Source organism: Diospyros lotus, chromosome 8 (assembly GCF_014633365.1).
Source record: "Diospyros lotus cultivar Yz01 chromosome 8, ASM1463336v1, whole genome shotgun sequence".
In the NCBI taxonomy this organism is placed as follows: domain Eukaryota; kingdom Viridiplantae; phylum Streptophyta; class Magnoliopsida; order Ericales; family Ebenaceae; genus Diospyros; species Diospyros lotus.
Window position 1 is genome coordinate 28,196,471 of NC_068345.1, and position 23,987 is coordinate 28,220,457.

General features: G+C 35.5%; 2 protein-coding genes across 4 annotated transcripts; both read left to right on the forward strand.

Moving 5' to 3' along the window:
* Window positions 1-1,353: 1,353 nt before the first annotated feature.
* LOC127808178 (uncharacterized) lies at window positions 1,354-2,125 on the forward strand. Its single transcript, XM_052346588.1, has one exon. It carries the CDS (start codon window positions 1,468-1,470, stop codon window positions 1,927-1,929), a length of 462 nt encoding a protein of 153 aa, XP_052202548.1. The 5' UTR covers window positions 1,354-1,467; the 3' UTR covers window positions 1,930-2,125.
* Window positions 2,126-17,656: 15,531 nt separating this feature from the next.
* LOC127808155 (serine carboxypeptidase-like 13) lies at window positions 17,657-23,847 on the forward strand. 3 transcript variants are annotated; one of them, XR_008024880.1, is made up of 14 exons: window positions 17,657-17,919; window positions 18,079-18,224; window positions 20,542-20,618; window positions 20,744-20,866; window positions 21,052-21,154; window positions 21,408-21,445; window positions 21,913-22,014; window positions 22,150-22,236; window positions 22,330-22,503; window positions 22,812-22,883; window positions 22,963-23,081; window positions 23,210-23,282; window positions 23,378-23,423; window positions 23,552-23,847. XR_008024880.1 is itself a non-coding variant. In XM_052346561.1 (14 exons), exons 1-14 carry the CDS (start codon window positions 17,732-17,734, stop codon window positions 23,633-23,635), a joined length of 1,473 nt encoding a protein of 490 aa, XP_052202521.1. In that variant the 5' UTR covers window positions 17,659-17,731; the 3' UTR covers window positions 23,636-23,847. The 3 variants fall into 3 exon arrangements, 2 of the variants coding, with proteins under 2 accessions (XP_052202521.1, XP_052202522.1); XM_052346561.1 differs by having other exon boundaries at window positions 17,659-17,919; window positions 23,169-23,282; XM_052346562.1 differs by having other exon boundaries at window positions 17,661-17,919; window positions 22,330-22,482; window positions 23,169-23,282.
* The last annotated feature ends 140 nt before the right edge of the window (window positions 23,848-23,987 follow it).

Here is a 23,987-nt window from a genome sequence, read left to right on the forward strand (position 1 = left end):
GCTGTTGGCTATGACCGAGCCAACCACCACTTACTGTTGTTTTAATTTTTTTATTTTTTATTTTTAATTTTTATAATGGCATAAAACAAAAATGAATGAGAGAGAGGGAGAGGAGGGAGGCAGGGGCGGATTTAGGGGGGGCAGGCACGGGCTGCAGCCCCCCCCAAGATTCAGCCCTCCCCCAGATTTGCAAGGGAGGAGGGCTGAAATGGGTTATGGATCTGGGGGCCAGCCCTCCCCCAGATCTACTCCTAGATCCGCCCCTGGAGGAAGGGTGTTTTAGGTTTCGTCTAACTAATATGTAAATATATTTATTGGGTTACTAAATTATTACAACTTGGGTATGGCACCATAAAATGTATGATTATCAGTAGTCAAATGATTATCTGAAACAGCAATGGATAGCTCCCAAACCGGTGTCAATGTCATTGGTGGCGCCAACGTTGCATTAGTTGACTCTTCTTTCGCCAAAGGGATAAGCGTTCTAAATTTGTTTGGGTGCCTAATTACTCAACTAATTGTTCAATCTTGTGATTCTAAACATTAATTGTTTATGTTGTATATATATCACCAGTTTTCACTTTTCAGTACAAGTTTAGAGCGGTTTCAAACAGGTGATGTTATGTAATTGGAAATTTAGGGCCTTTGGCAAGGTTGGTTTGACGTGATAAAAACTCCATACCAATATCACTATCCTCTTCAAATTTTCACTTTTTTTTTTTATCTTTTACTAGTTAGAAGAGATAAAGGAGACACCCTAGATCTAATTCATGCTAAATTGGAGAAAAGCCCAAATGGGCTACCTATAATTTTATTCTTACACATTAACAATTGTCTAATCAACAAATATATTAAGTACTCCTCATGATGATGATATCAATAATGGAACACTTTTAACGAAATTTAATACACATATATTATTAAAAGTGTCACCAAGTATCTATCTAAATGACATTTTCCTGAATAAAACTACTACAGTATATAAGTTTTAGAAATTGATGTTCGCCCCCCAAATATAGTAATTAATTCGAGCACCTTCCAAGACAAGACAAGACGTTACGTTAGGCATGTGAATTGATGTTTGTTAAGGAATGGAGGAGGAGGCGGCGGCCGCGGCAAACCATGGGCCTTCGCGTGAATGACTCAGCAAGGTTGATCGGTTCATTCAGCGGGCTAGCCTTTGAGTTAGTTTTGAGTTGAGAAGCCGTGACGGTCAACTTTCGACTTCTTATCTAATTTTTCTTCCTTCCAAACCTGTGTGCTGATGAAATCAACGGTCCACGCGCTAACTTCAATCCAATGCGCTCATCATCTTCAGGCCGGCCCGTCCACCCTACTACAAATACCCTCCCCCATCAAATCCCACCCATACGAAACCATTCCCATCTCTTCTTACTTTTCCCTCTCCTTCGTTTCACACATTTTCTGGGTTCCCAAACAGATTTTACGTACAGAGAAGCAAGCAACATGAGGAGCAAGGCGGGCCACCGAAACGGGTTCTTGCACTTGATCGCGCTGCCCATTAGGGTGTTGGGGAAGGCCAAAGATTTCTACGTCCGGAGCATCATAAATTGCTCCGTAAAGGTGAGCTACAGCGGCTCCGGCCAAGTCTCCGACTTGCCGAAGAGCTTCAGTGTTAGGTCGTCGAAGTCTACGGAGAGCGACGATTTCATGGAGCTTATAAGAGCCAACTCCACCCGGAGTTTGGGCAGTATTGGGGCCGAGATGGACCTGTACATGCTCCGGCAGATGAGCGGGCAGCCGCCCACGGCGGAGGTTGTGCCCAGAAGCTCCACTGTTAAGATCATGGGGAGGATTGACGAAGACGAGCCTTGCGAATTTGGAGAAGACAGTGTGAAGATGAGATCCGATCTGTTGTATCCTAGAAGCAGGAGTTGTGCAGTGACAAAGAGCAGCGCTGTTTTCTGAAGCTTTTTTTTCTCTTTCAGAAACTTGAAAGGGTGGGTTCAGATCAGATTGAGGATTGAATGAGACTCCTCTCGAATCCGAACTGAATTTGCTTCTTTCTTTCTTTCTTCCATTAATTTCTCCTGTAAATGCTGCCAATTAACGTGGCCGGCTTGGTTTGTGAAATTTACGACACATTAAAGGAATTACTTCTATATGAGAATTGTTGAAAATGTAATGCAAGTTAACATTCCCCATCAAACTCGAGAGAAATCTAAACTATATTGTAGGAATATAAACAACATTAATGTTTTGTTATACTTAGTATTGCCACAAGTCGAATTGCCCCTACAAGTAATTAATGTGTCACCAATATACTTGTGCTTTTGTTCACCGATTAAAGCTTTGAAATATCTTACACTTTTTTTTTTTTTAATAATTCAGATTCCGAGTTTTACCTGACTAATCTTGGAGACATGTGATCTTCCCTCGATTTCTCCACTAGGTAAATTGGAATGCGATCACAAGCTATACATGCACAGAGTATGATAGTCAATTCATACAATTACATGAGACAAATGTCATCACATATTTTACTGTTGAGTCATATCTACAAGACTACTTTTATTATTATTTGTATGGTATAGAATTGTGGCAAAAGATTGTGGAACTTGGTATCATATACCAACCACTAGACATATTGAAATAGATCTCTATTATTTGCTTTTTATTTTATTTTTATTATTTAATTAAAATGTGTTTTTATTGTTAGAACATGTTTTATGTAAGGGGAGTTATGTCAGAGAGAGAGAGAGAGAGGGGGGGGGGGGGGGGGGGTTAAGGGTAAAATTGTAAATTTACACTAATTATTAATAGGAGGGTAAAATGGTAATTTCAAGAAATATATAAATATAATTATGAAACCCCTTAAATTTGAGAGTGGCGAGAGAGAAATGAGATATTCTTCCAAAACTACTACCATTGTTATTTATTTTCAACAGAAATGAACAGTAATAATGTGGTATTTTATGTAAAAATATTTACCTAGAAAAAATATTAGGGCGTCCAATAAATTCTATTTTTTTTATATTCTTTAATATAAAAACTCTTAACAAATTTTATTTTTTTTATATTTTTAAAATAGATATATAATATTAATTAAATATTTTTACATAAATTATCATATCACCACTATTTATATTTACGATACCAATAACATTACTCCAAGACTACTACATTTAATTTAGTAGTAATCATTACATTTTCCTTTATTTTTTTGAGGTCCCATGATTTTTTTTTGGGTTTTCGCACTATCACGAGCGTCCGCAACCACCTCGTCCCCGAGACAACACTACGGAGGTAAATCTCAAGATATGCTCGAACCAAACAAGGTTTGAAGTGTTGCACGCACTGACGCTTGTCAAGACTCAACCTCAGAAGGCAACTTTGCTGTCCCCAAGGTTCGAACCCACGCTAGTAGCCATCAACTTGCCAGGATTTATCCCCACCTCAACCTTTGCCAACTCGACTATGCTCGGGGGCAAGTCCCATGATTTTTGTTTATAGTGCTTGTCGCCGGATATCCTAAAAGACAAGTGTATGTCTACATATGATTAATTTAATAGTTTTGCATGTGATTAATTCATGGAGAACAAAATTTCAATTACTGAATTAATTAAATTGAGACAATCCAATCCGGCTATTGTGTTATATAAGATAAGATTCATTGTTTCTAGAACAAGTAGTGTAACACGAACGTGGCAGCCTCAAGAGGAAAATTCATCAAATTTCATTTAAAAATATACCAAGTTGCGTGTTCTAATATTCCACAAGTCCTTTTTCAATAAGGGGATCGATCATAAGTCATTTTTAATAACAAATGAATGTGAATGCGACTGTGACAAATAAGAAAGGTGAAGACTGTAGACTTGGGATTGGACATGTAATATAATATAATATAATACATTGGGAGTGTGACAGCTGAACTTAATTAGGTGAGGTATTGCTTAAAATAGTGTCCCCCCCCCCCCCCCCCCCCCCCCCCACAAAGAGTCTTCTAGAATCTTAGACATTAATCCAAAACAGTAAGCACAATACACGCAATGAATTTAGTTCAAAAAGACCCATACCCATTGCCATAAGTATACTAAGTAACGTTTATGAATTCATTCTTAAAATATACCAAGCAGCAGTTGTAGATTCTTTGGAGTTCCATACAATTCACAATATTGTAAGTATCATTTATTTATAAATCGAAGTACAAAGGAAGTTGACAGTAAGTTACGGTAATTTTTGCTTAAGATATGAAACATTACTCTGACACTGAATCATGAGGTTATTGACTTCAAACTTAAGTTAAAATCTACTAAATTTCCTTAAAAAGTTTATAATTTCAGGCTCTTTAACTCTCTTGTAGTTTTATTTTTGACAAAGAATTCTCTTTGACATCATTTTTCAGCTAAAAAAATTTAAATTTACATAGGGAAAACAGAAGATGATCATAATTTTTTAATTAATTTTAAATGATTACACATAATTTTAAATTGATTAAAAATAAAAATGTCAAACCTACCAAGTGAGAAAAGTGATACCAATTCATAATTTGAGAGAGAGGAACGACCAAAAAAAAAAAAAATAGTGAAAGAAAATTACTAACTTTAATTAGTCCCTAAATCCAAGTAAAATTTCAATTTATCTCCAGAGAAATACAAAAAACCAATTAGTCTAAATGGAAACCTGTTGTGCCATCTTTTTGCCCCATTTTTCAAAAAAAATCCATAGGAATAATAAAATGGGAAGCTATTTTGGAATGACCAAGGCTTGACCTAAACCGTTGGTTCAAGAGTGCAATTTTGTTCACCCCTTTAATGGAGTGAATATAACCCTCAATACTTTGGGAGTTAAAACTAATAGAGGAGGACAATGATTTGCTATTTGGCTGTCCCCCTCTGTTAGTTTTAATCCCCAAAGTACCGGGGGTTATGTTCACTCCATTAAATGGGGTGAACAGAATCGCACTCTTGGTTCAAGGCCTGACCCGCTCAAGCTACAAAAGGCGAAACACATGTAGGACAGGTTGACGCAAGAGTCGCATGCGCACCCGCGTGGTAGCGGGCCTTGTGCGTGCCTAGCCTGGAAGGCTTGCCATGTAGAGAAGCCCACAAAACCTAACTCGTATAGTGTAATACCCAAGAACTTTGAGTTGTTATTTAAAAAAAAAAAAAGAAATTTGAGAAAAATAGGTATTTGAAAAGCCCAAAAAATTTATCGAATCAGTCGAAGGGAGAACCCTGAAACTTAAATGTCTAAGAAAAAATGGACGCCTTTAACGAGCATATCGAGACATGATTTTTAAAATCAAAAGAAATCGAATCGGAAACGATTTTCGGTACAGTAAAAAATGCAGCTGCCATTTAAGCTGCAAAAACTGAATCTTTAAAGGAGACTTCTGGGAAGTTAACGAAAGCTTGAGGGGGTTTCGGTTTTTTATAAAAAACAACCATTCAGTGGTTTCAGGAAGAAACGAAGAGGTTTAGGGCTAAAACGAAGATTCGGGCCTAAGTGCAATTTCCTAAAATTGCTAGAGGGAGCTTAAAACGATATTTTTTTTTGGAATCTTCGGGGTCAAACGGATGTTTTAGAAATTAAGGGTCTCAAATGCAATATTGAAAAGTTCAGGGGCTAAGTAAAAAGAACCAAAAAGGTAAAGGTCAAAAGTTGAGGGGCCAAAATGCAAAAAACTCAAAGATAGCAATAATGGGAAACCGACTAGGCCACGAGGGTTGTCAAAAGCTTCTAGGGTTGCATGGGCAATGGTCAGGGAGGGCCAAGGGGTGATGATGAGCCGACAATGGCCACCGGAGTGGCCGAATTTTTGAAAAACTCGGCCAAGAAAGCTGGCCAACAATGGCGAACCTGCAACTCATTTTTTTCGGTCAGGGAAGGGTGTTTCCAGGTCCATCCAGGGGAGGGGGAGATGCCAAAGGCAATGGGCTAAGTGGCCAAAGACGAATCGGGCTTCAACATCGCCTATAAATATAGCATGTTGTAACCAGAAATTTTAAAACTTTGAACTTGAAATCAAAGACTTTTTAGGTTGAATCAAAGGGCAAGGATAGGAGGCTTTTGATCCTTGAGAATAGTAAAAGCATTCTGGAGATTTTGGTGAGCAAATGAGTTGGATCGAGTGTGTTTTGAAGCTCGCCGGAGAAGCGAGGCGGTCGGGTCGACCGAGACTTCGAGCTTCCAATTGGGCCGCTTCCAGCCATCATTTCGAGCTGATTCAGGTACCCTTGTGATCGACTTGGCATAGGCTTCCTGGTGGTGCAAAAATCTTATTTTTCCGGCAAGCCATGGCTGGAGAAAAAGACCGGCGCGTGGGCCCCACACGCTAATCTCACGCTCTACCACGCGCTGGAGTGTGCGGGCTTGGAATTTTTTTTTAAAAATCTTGAAAAATTATTTTATGATTTTTCATGAAAAAATATTTGCAAAATAAGTTATGTAGGTATTTATTTTGGGTTATTAGTAAAGAAAAATTGAAGAAAAATAGAGAAAAAGGCAAGAAAATTGAGGGAAAATAGTGTTTATTGATTATTTAAATAAATATCTTGTCTATGGTGCTTTTGGACTTGAGGTGAAACATTTGGTACGAATTTCAAGGTTGGCACTCAAATCGAGACAATTTGCACGTTTTTTGAGGTATCCCGATAATTGTGAAAGGTGAGTGATTTTCTCACAAGAACTTGTATTTATGATATAATTGTTATATATGCATGTTACTCATGAATGCAATGTTCATTTTGTCATATTACATAAAAAGTAGTGATAATTGTATGACACGATATTATTGTCATATTGAAACTCGCGCATGGGATTGGGATGTCATCCTAAGAGTGTAGCAGTAATTTCCCTAGGGCAATTGATGGAACAACATTAGGGTTATCCTGCAGAGGTTCAGGATTTTGCCTAGGGTTCCATGCCAAGCTGGGGGGTAAGGGAAGTTACACTAGGGTATCTGCTTATAAATGTCCATGCATCATTCATTCATTTTTATCTAACCCTCACTTAGAAGATTTTATCTTTTAATATTGGACTACATCCTTGGAATATTCCACATTCCAAGCGAGACAAGCAGTCGGAAGAGCAAAGAGGTGATCGAGGCCTGATCGCAACGAAAATTTTCTAGGTCCCATGTGGGACTAGGACCATATATTTCATTCGGCTATATTATTTAGACTTTAAATAAATACTTGTAAGGATGTGTTAGGTAAATGATGTTACGAACCCATATTATGTTTTCGAGGTTTCTTACAGGTTCTGATCTTGATTCTGCTTATATTTAAAGTGTATCATTCATTTACTATGTTTTGAAGTGTTATTAAATAAAGATTATGTTGAGGATTTATTGCAGTTTATGTTTGATGTATATAAAAAAAAAAAAAAAATCCTAGCATATATTTTAATGCTCTAGAAGACAGGGTGTTACACATGAGCTCTTCCCATGAAACCTTACCTGCACAAGCCTTACCCGCGTAGGCTCTCCCCATGAAACCTTATCCGCACTGGTTCTCCCGTCAAAATCTTACCTACACGAGCTTTCCTCGCAAAACTACACATGTGCGACTGAGCTTCACTCAGGAGACTTGGCCAGTACTAGATCTACCAACCATTTACCCTGAAAAAAAACCCTATTTACTAGCAGAAAACAATTTTAACCGAAAACACCCAATCTCACTCGAGATTTTCTACTCGAATGAGTCACGAACCTACTTTTGTAGCTCACCACTAGGCTCACATTCTTCCAAAAACCTTCCTAGGCCACTAAGTCCTCAAGGGGGATTCCTCTAAAGCCCATTCGAGTTTTACCCAAGACAGTTGTCACTATGTTTGGTCGACATGTGTCTACCTTTGATTTTTATGGTACCCAACACCTATAAATACCCCTTCGTGCATTGGGAAATGACCTATTTTTTTAGGCCCTCTATACTTAAACAATATTAGCTATAAATTCTACCTTTTCTTTGCATCTGGCAAAACCATCATACTTTGTGATTTACCCAGAATCATCATTTTTTTATCATTCTTCCTAAACTGACTTAAGTATCGAAAGGCATATGCAAGTGAAAAATCCCTGCATGCCTTCTAACATATTATTGTGGACGTAGGTTTACCCAAAAAGTGTGCTCGCAATGAAGTTTACCACTTTACCTGGAAGCTTCTACCTCGAGCAAGTTTACCTATAAGCTAAGTCTACCTGCATGTAGCCACTACTAGTATGCAAGTCTATCCGTTCGCAGCCTCTACCCAGTTGTAAGTTTCTACTCGTGTGTAGCCCTTACCGAGCATAGCCTTTACCCATGAGCAAGTCTACCCATGCACCTGTTTGAGTAACGTGTCTACCTGCCTTACGCTTGACCTCTACCCAAACTACATCCTTCTAAATTGTCACGATGACCTTCTAAATTGCCCTTGCCAAACATCCAAAGATTAAAACCACTCACTGCCTATTCCTATGAGTAGAGATTTGCTAGTTGTTCACCTTGCTTTTTCGTGACTAAAGCATTCTTGCACTACAAATTTTAATTTTTATATTTTGATAACAACAATTAGGCACCATCTGTAGGAACTAACGAAAAGTCAAGATTAATGGGAAGAACAACTAGATATGGTTGTGTCAAAAATTAGTTGAGTAATACACAAAGGAACATCAACCCCAAAAGAAGAACAAATTCTCTCGTTGGAAGAAACGATACCCCTGAGCATCAACCAACACACCCTGCCTGAGAGAAAGGAGGCTGAAGGCCCTGATGCCTAGCAATATTCCCCGATACGAAGTTGGCAAGTGAGCTCATCTTCTCTATGCACCCCTAAATTAAGACACTTTTCTCTAAGACAACCTCTCCTTACAATTGGGATGCTAGGTTTGAATTCACTGCAACAGTTTGGATTCAAGGGTCCCTCGCACTCAAAATCTATTGAGATGGTTAAGTTAGAAATAGCCACACCTGGATCCCCTATGGTGGTTTGGTTAGCAACTAAGGGATATTGTAGGTAGCATTAGCAAAATCCCCAACTCTAGAAAAGGTTGATGTCTAGTGTTTCTCTAAAAACCCAACAAGCATACTCTGGAAAGCCAAGTCACATTTTAACCCTATGCCTAACTTAGCCCAACTTATGAATCCACCCCCAGGCAATTTGGTGTGAACAACTTCACCTTAGACGTACTCTGTGGCTAAAGCTAAGGTGTACCCAACTTAAGCACAAATTCATCCCAACAGTTTAGATTTAAGAGACCCTCGTGCTCAAAATCTATTGAGATGGTCGAGCTAGAGATGGCCACACCTAGATCCCCCACAGTGGCCTAACTAGAGACTAAGGAATGGGTATAGGTAGCATTAGCAATAATCCCCAATTAGTTGTTGCTATCATGGCATCTCAGCTAGTAATCTCTGGTTCGAGGTACATTCGAGGCCCTTTTTACTCATGCTCTTTTTTATCATTACTATTTTATACACATTGAACTATATTAACCTATTATGTTAAGAATGTTGGTGCCCCTCCCCCCTTCCCTACCTTATGACTGGGGGAGCCAGACACTTACTAACATGATAGGAAGACACCCTAGCTGGATCAAAGAGGACGCTCATATGTGAGCCAAGGTACGACAATACTAAATCCTATCTTTTCATATTTTTCTAACCAATAGGATTGCAAGATTTGAGGAAAAGGCAAAGACAATACAAGGCATTATTGCATTACTCACTTATTTTCCTATCCATCAAGTGCATCCTTACTCATTCGAGAGCACATTACATAGCATAAGGCCATACACTAGGATAATTATTTGTCTTTCAACAAGGTGGACGCACCAAAAAACACATATTATTCCCTTTGACTTAAAAGTCAAAGCCAAGAGTGGGGGACCATTGTTGTGCCATGGATGCTAAGCGTCCACCTTAGCCTATTTCTCAAAAAATTTCCATAGGAATAATAAAACAAGAAGCCATTTTGGAATGACCCAAGACTCGACCCAAACCGTCAGTTCAAGGCCTAACTCTCTCAAACTACAAAAGGGCAAACCCATGCAAAATAGGTTGACCCGAGAGCTTTACATGCACCTACATAATAGCAAGTCGCATGCTTTCCTTGCCATGCAAACCTTACCCAAATGGGCTTTCCTTGCAAAACCTAACACACCTGGGCTTTCCCCACAAAACCTTATCCACACAGGCTTTCCCCGCAAGATCACACCCACGTGGGCTTCATTAGGGAGACTTGCCTTGTGTGAGCCTCACCAGACATTTACTTGGAAAACCATTTTAGCTAGAAGCACTCGATCTCACCAGGGATTTTTTACCCAAATGAGTCGTATATACTTCTTAGCTCACCATAAGGCTCACCTTCTCCCAGAGAACTTCGTAGGCCACTAAGTCTTTCATAGGGATTTTTCTAAAACCCATCCAAGTTTTACCTGGGACAATTGTCACCATGTTCGATTGACATGTGTCTACTTTTGATTTTTGTGGTACCCAACGCCTATAAATACCCCATCGTGCTTTGGGAAATGACCTTTTTTTTTTTTGGCACCTCTATACTCGAACAATATTGGATGCATATTCTACCTTTTCTTTGCATCTATCAAAACCATTAGGGGTGTCAAAAAAAATCTGAAAACTGGTGAATCGGACCAAACCGTGCCTTTTGGATTGGTTCTATGATTCAACGGTTAGGTTCTGGTTCTAAAAAATTACGAACCAATATATTTGGTTTGGTTATTGGTTTTTCTTTTCAAACCGTGGTTCAAATCGAATTGAAACCGATATTATACTTGTATATATATTATAATTTTTTTGGTATATATATACATACTCATAAATATATTATTACTTGCAATTTTAATCTGCTAGTTTTTGTTTATTTCTTTTTTGTTGTTGGTTATTATTATTCATGAACTCTTTTATTTCTAAACTTTTATGCGCTATTGCTATATTAAATGATCAGTGTAATCTCATTTGATGAGCTAGTTTATGAATTATTTTGTTTTACTTTTACTTCAAGATTTGAAGCATTAATGAAGTTATGGGTTTATTTTAATTAACAAATTTGTTTGTAATTTCATATTTTGCAAAAATGTTTAGAAGTTAAATGTTAATCGGATAGAACCAAAACCGAACCAAAACTGGTTTGATGCGACGGATTGGTCATGATTTGGTTTTATATATGTAATGGTCCGATTACGGTTCTTATTTTTTCGGAACCGTTAAAAATAGTTCAGTTACTGGATTCTTATAGAACCGAACCAATCCGAACCGTTGACACCCCTAAAAACCATCATACTTTGCTATTTACCCAAAATCATCATTTTTCTATTTTTTTTTCTGGAATGACTTAAGCATTAGAGGGCATATGCAGATAAGGAATCCATGTGTGCCTCTAGCATGTCTTTATGGATGTAGGTTTACCCAAAAAGTGTGCTTGCGATGAAGTTTACGTAGAAGCTCATATCGCATACAGGTTTACCTGGAAGCTAAGTCTATTTGCGCACAACCTTTACCCGCGAGCAGTCTACTCACACCCAAACTCTACCTGCATGCAAGTTTCTACCTATGTGTAAATTTTTACCCTCATGCAAGTCTACTTGTACATCTGCCTGTCAAGCATGTCTACCTACCTCGCGCACGGCCTCTACTCGAAATACATCCTTTTGAATTGTCGTGGTGACCTTCTAGATTGCCTTTGCTAAACATCCATAAACCAAAACCACCCCCTGCTTATTCCCATGAGTAACATCTATTAGTTGTTTGCCTTGCTCTACCATGATTGAAGCATTCTTACACTATAAATTTTAATTGTTATATTTTAATAATAATAAAATCAATGCATATTTGAATCACAAAAGTAAATTAGTTTTCAATTTATCTCCGAATTGAATATGCAAAGTAATTTTTAATTTTTGAAATTAAAAGTACAAATATAATGTTTGACAATTTAATTAAAAAATGTATTTATCAAGAAAAAATAAAAAAATCAAAGGATTATGTGTTTACAAATTTAATAAAAAATCATATTTATTGAGAAATAAAAAAATAAAATTTTAATTATTTGGACAATTCTTGGATTCCACAATTCAAAAATGAATTTACTTTTACTCAAGGTTATAGACTAATTGGCATTTCACTTCTTTGAAGATAAATTGATATCTTACTTTATTTTAGGGACTAATTAGGATTAGTAGTTGTATTTTCTCACATTCTTTTCTTTATTTTTTCCTCTTAAATCAATAATTGGTTTTACCTTCCTCTACTTTGGTATTTTTAATTGATATATAATAATAAAGTTGTGTGTGATTGTTTAAAATTAATGAGACATTGTGATCATTTTTTCTCTTTAAATAGTATTTGTTAATCAAGATATAAATAAAAAATAAGATATAAAAAATATTTCAAATTTTTGTCATTTGTAATTTGTTTGTTAAATTTATCTGTTAAACTTATTATTTACTTTTTTCCAGATATATTTATCTCTCCCATCCCCTTTAAATAAACATATCTTGGATCTTACAAATAAGAAAAAATGACGCATATATCTCCCAGTCCATTCTCAAAAATTTAACAATCAGTTTGGTAAAAATATTAGAATGCTTTACAGTCTTATCTTAATCATTCTAAATTTATTTTAATATAATTTTATCTTATTTATTTTATAAACGTTAGTTTAATATATAAATCTACATTATTTTGCTAAAAATGGAAGAAAATGTTATATAAATAAGTTTAACAAATAATCTTTACAAATTCACGTAACATACATAAATTTATAATAATTTTATTTAAAAATAATAATAATTTATAATAGTAAACATATTTATTATTAATTAATCTTAAACAAGACCATTAGAAATTTGAATAAAATTATTATTATAAATTTATATATATTATGAGGTGGCGTCATAATCAGTGTTGAATTCAAATAGTCATCCAATTAGTTAGACTGGGAGTTTGAAACACTTTCAACAATTCCCGCTTTGTTTCAAATTCATAAACCAATTCAGATACGCCGTACAATACAAATCGGCAGCGCCCTCTTTCCAACTTCTACCTTTATTTTAATTTTCAAACAGTTTTGCTATGTTGCCCGTGGCGGGCAAACTTATGTTGCCCGCCGCGGGCCCCACCTCCCCACGCCCCCCCCCCCCACAGTTTCTGAACATAAATTAATATTATTTAATAAATAAATATTATTTAATAACTTAATAAATTAATATAATTTATAAAAAATAAATTAATAGTAGACTTAACAATTGATTTGTTAAAGGAGTCCTTTATGTGATTTTAAAATTATTATAAATTAATTATTATTTTTTATTAAAATATGATATTTAAAATTTAAAATGTAATTAAAATTTTAATTTTATATTATTTGTGTTCAGAGACTGTGTTGGGGGGTGTGTTAATGGGGGGTGGGGGTGTTTCAATTGTGGGCGGGCCTGGGTGGGGAGGTGGGGCCCGCGGCGGGCAACTTAAGTTTGCCCGCCACGGGCAACATAGCAAAACTGAATTTTCAAAATCACGAGCCATCTCGTCTAAGAATATTTTATAATTATTATCTAAATATTATAATGATAAAATTTATATATTTAAAAAATATTATTATTAAATCAATATATTCTTGCACGAAAAACACCGTCAGAAGGCATTTCAACAAACAATCCTTACGACTAGACTACTGCGTTACTTAAATTAAAAAAAATATTAAGCTCAAAATACATACGATAAGACTGGTCCCGGGGATTAGGTGGTGACCAAACCAACCATGTGATAAAATAAGGTTGAATTTGAAAGCAGCAGTGGCGGATGCGATCGTCAATTCTATTGAGTCAAGTCATATAATCCAATCTAATCTAATCTAATCTAATCCAAACGTGACAAAAGTCTTAGGAACGCTCTCGAAATTGCTTATAAAACTGCAATTTTGTTTCTTTCGTGTTTAATTTTACATCCTTTCTGTATATAAAGATAAAATATCATTTTGACCCCACCCTTTAAGTTTTGTTCCTTTTTAAGGGTATCCCCTTGATGTTTAAATTTGGCATTATATTTACGTGTTTTGTTTTATTTTTTTTTTCTAGTTAACACAATTATCGGACTTATCTTAAATTATATCAATTTGAAATTTTTGTGACGAATGACTGACTATGTATATGTATGGATATTACATGAGTAGTTTGATCATTTTTTCTATATTAATAAGCGAGTGTTATTCTTTTGTAAATTTTCAAAATAAGAAAAAGAAACTAAAAGTGATAGGCCTAGGTCCATTAAAAAGTCGATGAAAAGATGAACCCAAAAGGCACGTTTGTCAAGAAAGAAAGAAGCATAAGGACTAAGAAAAAAGAAAAGTTGAGCGAAAGAGCTTTGGGAAACCCTTTTAAAGGGGTTTGATAACAAACGTAAGATACCTCTACAAGGAAATGATAAGATTACTGAAAGAGTCCTTAAGATCTGTTGAAGGGCTTGTCGCAAGGTACTTCCCATGATAGAAACATGCAAATATAGCTCCATAATTTTCTCTGAAAAGTGTGTAATGGGATTAGTATTAATCCCAAGAAATCAAGAATTGTTATCATTACTCATATAGCTTGGCTATAAATAGAAGATAACTTGTTCTCCCAAATAACATTTTTCAACAATGTTAAAGAGCTTTACGATTTTTTCTGACAATCTAATTTAAGCATCTAAGTGTTTGCGCAATGAATGCTCTATGCCCTTTAATCGTTTTCTTTTTTTGTAGAATTCTAGGATGAAGTAGTGTTGGGACACCAAGCAACTCTTGCTCAAAAAATTTATCCTAAACTCGGGAACCAAAAACCAACTATTAGCAAAGCCTTACGAACTCCTATGTAGTCTTGGTCAACATAGGCGGTACACTAATTCTCCCCTCGAGAAGTCTCAACTCATAGTCTTTTGGAAAAGAGAAACATGTTTAGACCTTTGCTTGATTAGTCGCAAAAAAAGTTGGGCCTATTGCCTAGAATTATCTATATCTACCGAAAAGCTGAAAGCCTCCGCAAGTGCTTTATTCTCACCATCACTAAAATTTGGAAGATTCTCATAAAGAACTAGAGGAACTTCCAAAAGACCTAACGATGAAAAGAGAAAGTCTAAAGGAGACTTTATAGCATCCAAGAGAGTTTGCAGAAGACTAGGTGGCACACAAGGGAGTTTGTAAGAGGCTTTCAGAGTATTTTAGAAGTTTTGAAGAACTTGGAATATTTTACTTTGATGAGAAGTGAAAAAAAGAATGAACCAAGGATCTCTTATATATAGGACGACTTAGAAGGTTAAATGACAAAGTGCATAGAAAGAAATATTCCAAAAAAAAAACAATTCGATCATTCAATGGGGAACTTGTTGAAACCCCAATTGTTGGATTGACGAGAGAAAAAGATTCAATGTGATTGTCCTATCCTTTGACAAAGAAGTTACTATTGACTAAAAATTACCTATTAGTAAAATAAAAAAGATATAAATAAAATATCCTTCTCTCAAAGACTTATTTAGAGATGATATTTCAGCAAAATAATATTCTTCCTTTCAAGAGATCTTGAGGAAAGAATAAGAAGTAATTGATATGCATATGGGTCAAAGCCCATGAAAGATAAGCCCAAAAGGTAAGCTCATAAAAAAGGAAGCACAAAGGCCAAAAATAGAGACAAACTGGATGAAAGAGATATGAGAGACCCCTTAGAGAAAGGGTCCCTAAGAGACTCTCCTGGAGCGCTTTAGTAATAAAGTAAGATACCTTTAGAAGGAAGGGCCAAGGTCATTGAGAGAGTTCGCAATGTCTCTCATAAGGCTTCCCGCAAAGTACTTCTTATGATAGAGATATGCAAATATAGTTCCGTAGTTTTTTCTAAAAATTGTGTAATAAAATATTATTAATGGGACATGTATCAATCTTGAGAAATCAATCATCTAACTCATTTACAAATAAAAGAGAATATGTTTTACTAGTTAACACACTTCAACTCTATTAAAGAGCTCTGCAATTTTATCTAAAAATTTAACTTAAGTATCAGAGTATTTGTATAGAAAATACCTTGTATTCTCTGATTATTTCTTTTTACAAAATTATTGGAGTTTAGAGACAAATTCCTCAATACAAAATATATTGTTTTATTTGAACGGCAATAATAACCTAAGAATAATAATATTTTGAATGAATTAACGGGCTAAATTAATTAATTGAATAAAAAATAATCAAAATAATATTTTAAACGAAATGAATGAATCAAATTTATTGGTTGAGTGAAAAAGAATTTAATACTTAAAATATTTATTATGAAAAGCAGTGGACAGTAACATCCGTCTGAAAAGCAGTGTCCTTAGCCAGAAACGCAGCCCTCGAGCTTCGATCATCTTTGTTGACGCCGGCCATAAACAAATAATGAGCATGCGTCCAAGCAACACGCTTCCTGCCCTGTTGTTTTACCCGTCTATAAAGATATTTACGCTTTCACCCCACATTTAAGGCTATATTTGTGTTTCGACCCCATGCCTCCTTACATGGTATCATTCCAACCGTAAATAAAATGTAAAAAACTAGTGGCAAATAATAACAATATTGATCACTGTTTTTAACGGGGACAAGGCATAATAGATATTTTTAATGGTTAAAAATAATATAAATTCATCTCTCATATTATTTTCTCGATACTCAAGATATAATTACAAATGCCCATCTCAAAAGATGTGAATAAATTCAAATTCAAAATTTTATATTTGTTACAAAATAATAATTAGTATTTCTTGAGATTATTATTTTTGCGCAATCTCTCGCTACTTGTGTTATTGATTTCGACAGAAGAGATAAATTATAGATGGAGACTTTCTCTCATTGCGCAAAATAAATAATTAGTACTTTTTGAACTATTGTAAGAGATATCTTAATTATGTTATTAAATAACAAAAGAGTTTGGCACATTTGTCTCTTTTGATAATTATTTATTCAATTCTATCAATTATATTCACAAGAGGTTCTAATATATATTTTTTTACATTACCAAATTATCTTAATTGTATCTCATGCATCTTATCTTCAATAAAAATCAATCTAACTTTATTACGAATAACCTTATATATAATTTTATCTTTTCTTATATATCCCGTTGCATTCATCTTAGCATTCTTATATTTTGTTATACTCATATTAATACTTTACAACCCAATATTCTATACTATACGACAAAATTATGTCGTAGTTGTATTAAAATTTTCTTTTCAGTTTTAGTTAAACTTTACTATCTAATAAAACATTAAATGCACTTTTCATTTTAACCATATCGTCTTAATTTTATAGATAATATTCTCGTTAATTTGGTTATCTTTTTGAATGATTGATTCAAAATGTCTAACTTAGTCTTTTCCCAATATGATTTCAACTTTTAATTTTATTGTAACATCTTTCACATTCATATTTTTTCTAAACTCATATCTCATTTTTACTTCCACAAAACCTACTCATGAAAGTGAAAATTGGGTGTCTGGTGACTTAGATTGTACTAAGCATTTCTTTGATAGCCTGACAAACAAATTATGTCAAATTTAATGATACTTGGAGGGTCGATGTGCAACGGTTTCGTTTAGGGGTAAAATAAGGAGTCAAAACATTTGGGGCCAAAAGTGAAATTATCCAAAATAGAAAAACCAAAGTAGAGAGGATTACTTGCTGACACTGGCCTGAAAATATAAAAGTAGTTGCTTGAATGAACGAACGAACGAGCGAATAGGCTTGGCCTTGGCTGGCTTCACGAGCACTGGCAATGGAAGTTCCCAATTCAAAGGCCAAGCTTCTCTTGGCATTCTTCTTCTTCTTCTTCTCCTTTAAGGGTCAGTTTCTCTGTCTATTTTATGCTTTATTAGTTAATTCTTCACAGGTGGTGGCGTCTGGGTCTGTGGTTAAGTCTCTGCCGGGATTTGAAGGACCCCTTCCCTTTGAACTGGAAACTGGGTAAGTCATCTCTCTAGTTCTTGTGCCTTTTCGGTCTCTGTTTTTGGGAATAATTAGTTAGTGGTGAAGTAAATTAATGATGACTCTGTAAATATATATATATATATATATGTGTGTGTGTGTGTGTGTGTGTGTGTGTGTGGCGATGATGATGATAAGGTATGTTGGAGTTGGTGAATCGGAGGACGTAGAGCTGTTCTACTACTTTGTTAAGTCGGAATCGAACCCCAAAGAGGACCCTCTTGTTCTTTGGCTCACAGGAGGCCCGGGCTGCTCTTCATTCTCTGCTTTTGCTTATGAAATTGGTAAATTCAATCTTTGATGATCCCCTCATAGATTCATAATTAATTATATTTTCCTAATAAGAAATGTTGTTCATATCTTACAGCACTAACTGTGCAAGTGCTAATAGAATTTTGTAATTCAGAGCATTTTTCCTTAGTTTTTCTTTTTCAAAGAAGGGATAGCAATTAGCCACATCACACTTTTGATGATCCTATTATGAGGAATTGTCTAATTCTTTTTTCCAAGTTTAAAACTTACAAACACATATATCATCTTTGTACAAAATATTGTGCTTGCTTTCTTGGGTCAATTATTGCACAACCCTTTTAAACTCAAACTCGTTTCTTAGTTTGAAAAGGTTTTTTTGCCCTCTTCCTTTGGTTTGCCCCAAAGCACGAGACTCTAATGATTTTTAAAGTTTTTGAGACTTGATGCATTTATTCCCTACTTTTGGAGCATATTCCCTTTTTTTTCTAGCTTTTGTGAAATGATCAAAATGTCCCTTGACATACTTATTCGTTCCTAAGTAGAGGAGTCTTCTATGACATGCTATTTTTGATGATTGGACTTTTCCTTGTCATGATCCAATCTCACATCAGTAGTCAAGTAGAAATTTCTGGGTTATTACTTGGGTCTTGTGAACCCATGAGTTAACTTCCACTAGCACTTTTGGGTGAGAACTCATGATGTTATTAGTGGTATCCAAACCAATCTAGAACCAGCTAGGAAGTGTTTTTGAGACTGGCTTGGGCCAAATTGAGATACAGGATTTCTGGCCTAGAGAGGATCCTACAAATTAAAAGAGAGGAGTTTGTCACAATTCAATCCCTCCTCTGGAAGTGTTTTTTAAAGGCTTGCTTCTACAATATCTCCCATTTGCATTTATCGAGTTTTGTCTTCTATTTTGAGTATATAACATACAAAAACAGATATATACAGTTATGAAGGCAGAGAAGCCAAAAGTTATAGCTACCGTGGTCTTCAAAAAATGTTCCTTTATAGTCATGTTAATATTTAATGAAAGGTGTTCCAGGTGGACAAATGCTTTGCAAGGGTTAGGAATTATCATATATCACAAAATTTCATATATTGCAATACATTTATATAAAGTTTAGAATGTATAGATGGCCAAAATTTAGTTTTCATTTTTCTCTTGTTCCACTTTAAGATGAATTGCACGATTGTTGACTTCCGCAGATTGTCATGAAAGGTCATTGGTTATAGCTGTGGAAATAGCCTCTTTGCCAAAAAGCAAGGGAGTGTTGTTTAAAATATGACCCTTCCCCGTTTCTCACAAGGTGGAGAGCCTTGTGCACTTGGGGATGTCTCCTTTTTTAGTTCATTAATTATTGGACATTCCCACAAGTATACTCTTTTGGCGAGGGAAAAGGACTCAAGTATCCAAATAAATTTTGTCGATATGCTGGTTAAAGATCTTTCTATATGTAGTATGATATGAAATTCTAGTTTTGCCTCTACATGTATGCATAATTATGTTTAAATCAATTTAATTTTCTTATATCTTGTAGCTTGGGGTTATTCTTACATTTCAACATGTTAGCAAGCAACAAAAGTATGCATGCTTTACTTGGATTCCCAGGAATATGGTGGCATGGTTAACTGTATGATCAACATCAATCCCAAACCTTAATACCATTAGGTGGGGTTGGCTACATGAATATTAGTTTTTTACCCATTTCTATCCATGTTTATATTCTTCGTAAAACAATCATACCACATATCATGTTTAAGGGTTTGTACCAAGTTTTCTTTGATTTTCCTCTATCTCTTATGCTACAAACTTCTTCAATTATATAAACACGTTTCATAGATGTGTCTATTGGTCTTCTTTTCATATGTTCGAATTATTTTAATTACATCTCACCTATCTTATTTTCAATAAGTGTGACTCTAACCTTATCAAGTATAATTCCATTTTCAAGTCTATGTTTTTGTGTATGGCCACAGATCCACAATACAATTTTATCTCAGTTATGCCCCTATTTTTGCACATGTTAGTACTTAACTGCTCATAGTTCTCAACCACACAACCAAGATGGTCTTATACCCAGGGAATTTCTATCCAGTGAGAAAGAACCAGGACATTAAAAGCTTAAGACACATACAATCTGTTTACACTGTTCCATCATTCTCTAATTCAGATAAGGAATGAGATGAGGGATAGTCGTACCTCTTCGAACCACTCCTTTTTTGAAGGGACCAAGGGCATATCACCACTTGTAGATTTTTTTTCCTTTTCTGTTGTTGGCTTTACTTCATAATAAAAGCTATGCGACTGTTTTGAACAGCTGATTTAGCGAGAATAGTTCTTTTCAGGTCCACTGAATTTTGAGCAGAATCAGAAAGATGGGAGCTTCCCCACATTAGTCTTGAATCCATATTCATGGTCTAAGGTAGAGTACCCAAGGAGTCATCCTATTACCACTTGATTTTGCCTGCTTTTAGGGTACGTTATAACTGAGTATTAAAAGCTTGTACATCTGCCTGAGGACAATGTCATGGTTCATTGACAAATCAGGCAGCGAGCATAATCTTTGTAGACTTGCCTGTTGGTACTGGATTCTCCTATGCAAGATCCTCAACTGCTGCTGAGTGCAGTGATTTGCAAGCATGTGACCAAGCATATCAGTTTCTAAGGAAGGTAAATTGCTAATTCTATTTGCTACATCATGAACATGGCATACCTTTTGGAAAACTTACAAAGAAGTATTTATAGCATCAAAGATAATTGAGGAAAAAAAAAAAGAAGAGGTGAAAATTAATTTTGGCTAGAATAGTAGATGTATCTGTTTATCTATTCATTATTTTTGAAAATGCATTTTGCAGTGGTTAATTGATCATCCGGAATTCCTCTTGAATCCAGTTTATGTGGGTGGAGACTCATACTCTGGCATTACTGTACCAGTGGTTGTTCAGGTGATAACAAATGGTAAGAAAGTAAAAGACAGGTGTGTGAAACTTTTGGGAATTTTAGATATTTCCTTACAAAGGTTAAACAACAAAAGCAACATCTTCAGGTGTTCTTATATTGTGTGTGTATATATATACATATTTATTTCCTAACAATTTGTATGTATATTGAAATTGCCAGAATAAATGAGGAGAAAGCACATAAAGCCTGATCATACTTGGTGGAAGTTCTTTTAACAAAGGATTGATAATTTTTTTGGGTTGCAATGCAGGAAATGAAGAGGGTATCGTACCATTTATCAATCTGAATGTAAGTTGCATTTGCTATCTGTCTTTCAATTTTAATAGAAAGACCATTCAGACAATTAGTCATGTCTCCATGTTGTACAACATTGGTTTCACAATATCAATTGTGTGATGGAACATGAGCATATCTTTATCTTCATTCACCACTATCTCATGAAACTTTTCCGTTTTGAGGATGGTAGTTGGAACTTCAGCTCATGCTCTCGCTAAAGGGTTGCATTAGGAAAGGTTTCTAGTAGAAAATTTTTCCACATTGTTTTCTTTCATGTATTTGTATTGTCAATGTGACTTCTAAAAGTCAATTGACATTGTGAATGCATGCCACCGACCCTAACTTGGTTAGAAAATGAATACAACTACTTGCAGGAGTTTTTTTTTTGCTTGGGATTAACAGGAGAATTATTTATTTTGGTTTTGCTTTACTATTGCACCAAGTGAGATAAAGCTGTTATTGTTCTGAAATGGTTTCAGGGATACATACTTGGGAATGCAGAAACTGATCCTGATTTTGAAAGCAATTATAGAATCCCATTTGCTCATGGAATGGGACTAATTTCGGATGAACTCTACAAGGTGGTCTATTACTTGAAATCCATTCTTCTTTTTCTTCTTCCATTTCTTCCCTGAAATCTAGTCTAATAGCACAGGAAGTTTTATGTAGGAAACCTCAAGTCGAAAAGACTTAATCATATCATGTCTATATTCCAGTCTTTGCAGAGAAATTGTCAAGGACAGTATTTCAATGTAGACCCCAGCAATACAAAGTGTAAGCAGGACGTTCAGGCTTACCAGGAGGTCCTCAGCTCTGGCAATCTGAAACCCCTTTCTTACCTTTTTTGTCTCCTCTTATATAGTAATCTGATTAAAGGTCACTCTATACTTTTGCAGTGTATAAGTGGGCTTAATACTGCACAGATTTTGGAACCAGCGTGTGGTTTTGCTTCACCAAAACCACGCACATTATTTAGTAAAAGAAGATTTGTTCAGGAAGAATACATTAAGTTCGTTGATCCTGATTCACCTCTGTGTGCATCCAGTCGTGTAACTCCCCATTTTTCTTCAGTAATCTACTCGTATTAAATTTCTTTCACACGCTATATCATTCAGAAAATGAAAAATGATACTATTAATGAGGCATGCGAAATTTTGAAACATGAAGGACTCCTACCTAACACACGCTAATGGGCCTTAAAAGAACTGCAAAGCTGAATGTCAAAATATTTTTGAAGCTTCAAATAGTATTATTAGAAATATGTTGTAATGCTGCAATGGAAGCTGCATCACATCTACTTCTGTGTAAAATTATGTATAGTTCAAAAAGGAGTGTCCCTTATGATTTATGACTATTTCATTAGCTTCCTCAAATGTAGATTGATGGATATCGGCTTTCTCATGTTTGGCTGAATGACAACGGTGTCCGAGAAGCTCTCCATATAAAAAAGGTACTACTGAAATTGTTTCTTCCGGAGAACATGTTTGGAAGAGGAATTTCAAGAAACTGAACTGCAATTCTTAACATAGGGGAGCATAGGGGAATGGATAAGATGCAACTATGGATTGCCTTATAAGATCACAATCAGGGAGAGTTTCCAGTATCATGTAAAGCTCAGCAGTAAAGGTTACAGATCTCTTGTATACAGGTGAAAACACAATATTACTTTCAATAATAGAGCGCTTTAAATGCAACCAAATAATGAAGAATTAGTATTTGATGGTTGTTGAAATAGTGGTGATCACGATATGCTTTTTACATACTTGGGAACGCAAGCATGGATAAGGTCTCTGAACTATTCTATCGTTGATGATTGGCGTTCATGGGCTGCTGAAGGCCAAATTGCTGGGTTAGTTTCCAAAATCTTACTTCTTATATCATCTTGATGTAAAGCATATTATTCAAGTTAAATTGGACTTTTTGTATCTTGTTAACAATGTGCAGTTATACAAGGACTTACTCCAATGGAATGACGTTTGCAACAATTAAGGCATGAAATTCTTCCACTTCACTTGCTCTAAATGTTGTTTCAGAGTTTAACCAAGTTTGAGAAACTGTTCCTTTTCCTTACTTTTTCTATGTTCTTTGTCTTTTGCGATTATGTATTTTTCCTTGCAGGGTGGAGGCCACACAGCGCCAGAGTACAAGCCTCTTGAATGTTCGTCTATGTTCAGAAGATGGATATCGCGTCAACCTCTGTGATAGTCTCAATCTTACCCGGAAGGCGGTGATGTGTTCCATCAATCTCAAGCTGGAAATGCCGATTGTAGACCTGGTCATTGCCCATTATTTTTCAATAAGAAACTGAGTTCCTTAGTTTTAGATGAGTGGAACAGACCCATTCCCAATAAATTCTCTGACATGTGAAGAGATTATGACAAATCTATTCAACATTAATAAAATAAGTTAAAACATACATGTCCTGAAGTTTAGCACCCTCGACGTCTAGTTGAAACATGCTCATGCAGCAGGGCATATGGGTAGGTATTTTCTTGGTATGAATATGAACTTCAATTCTTTAATAAAACTGCAATTTAGATCAGATCACTTATGT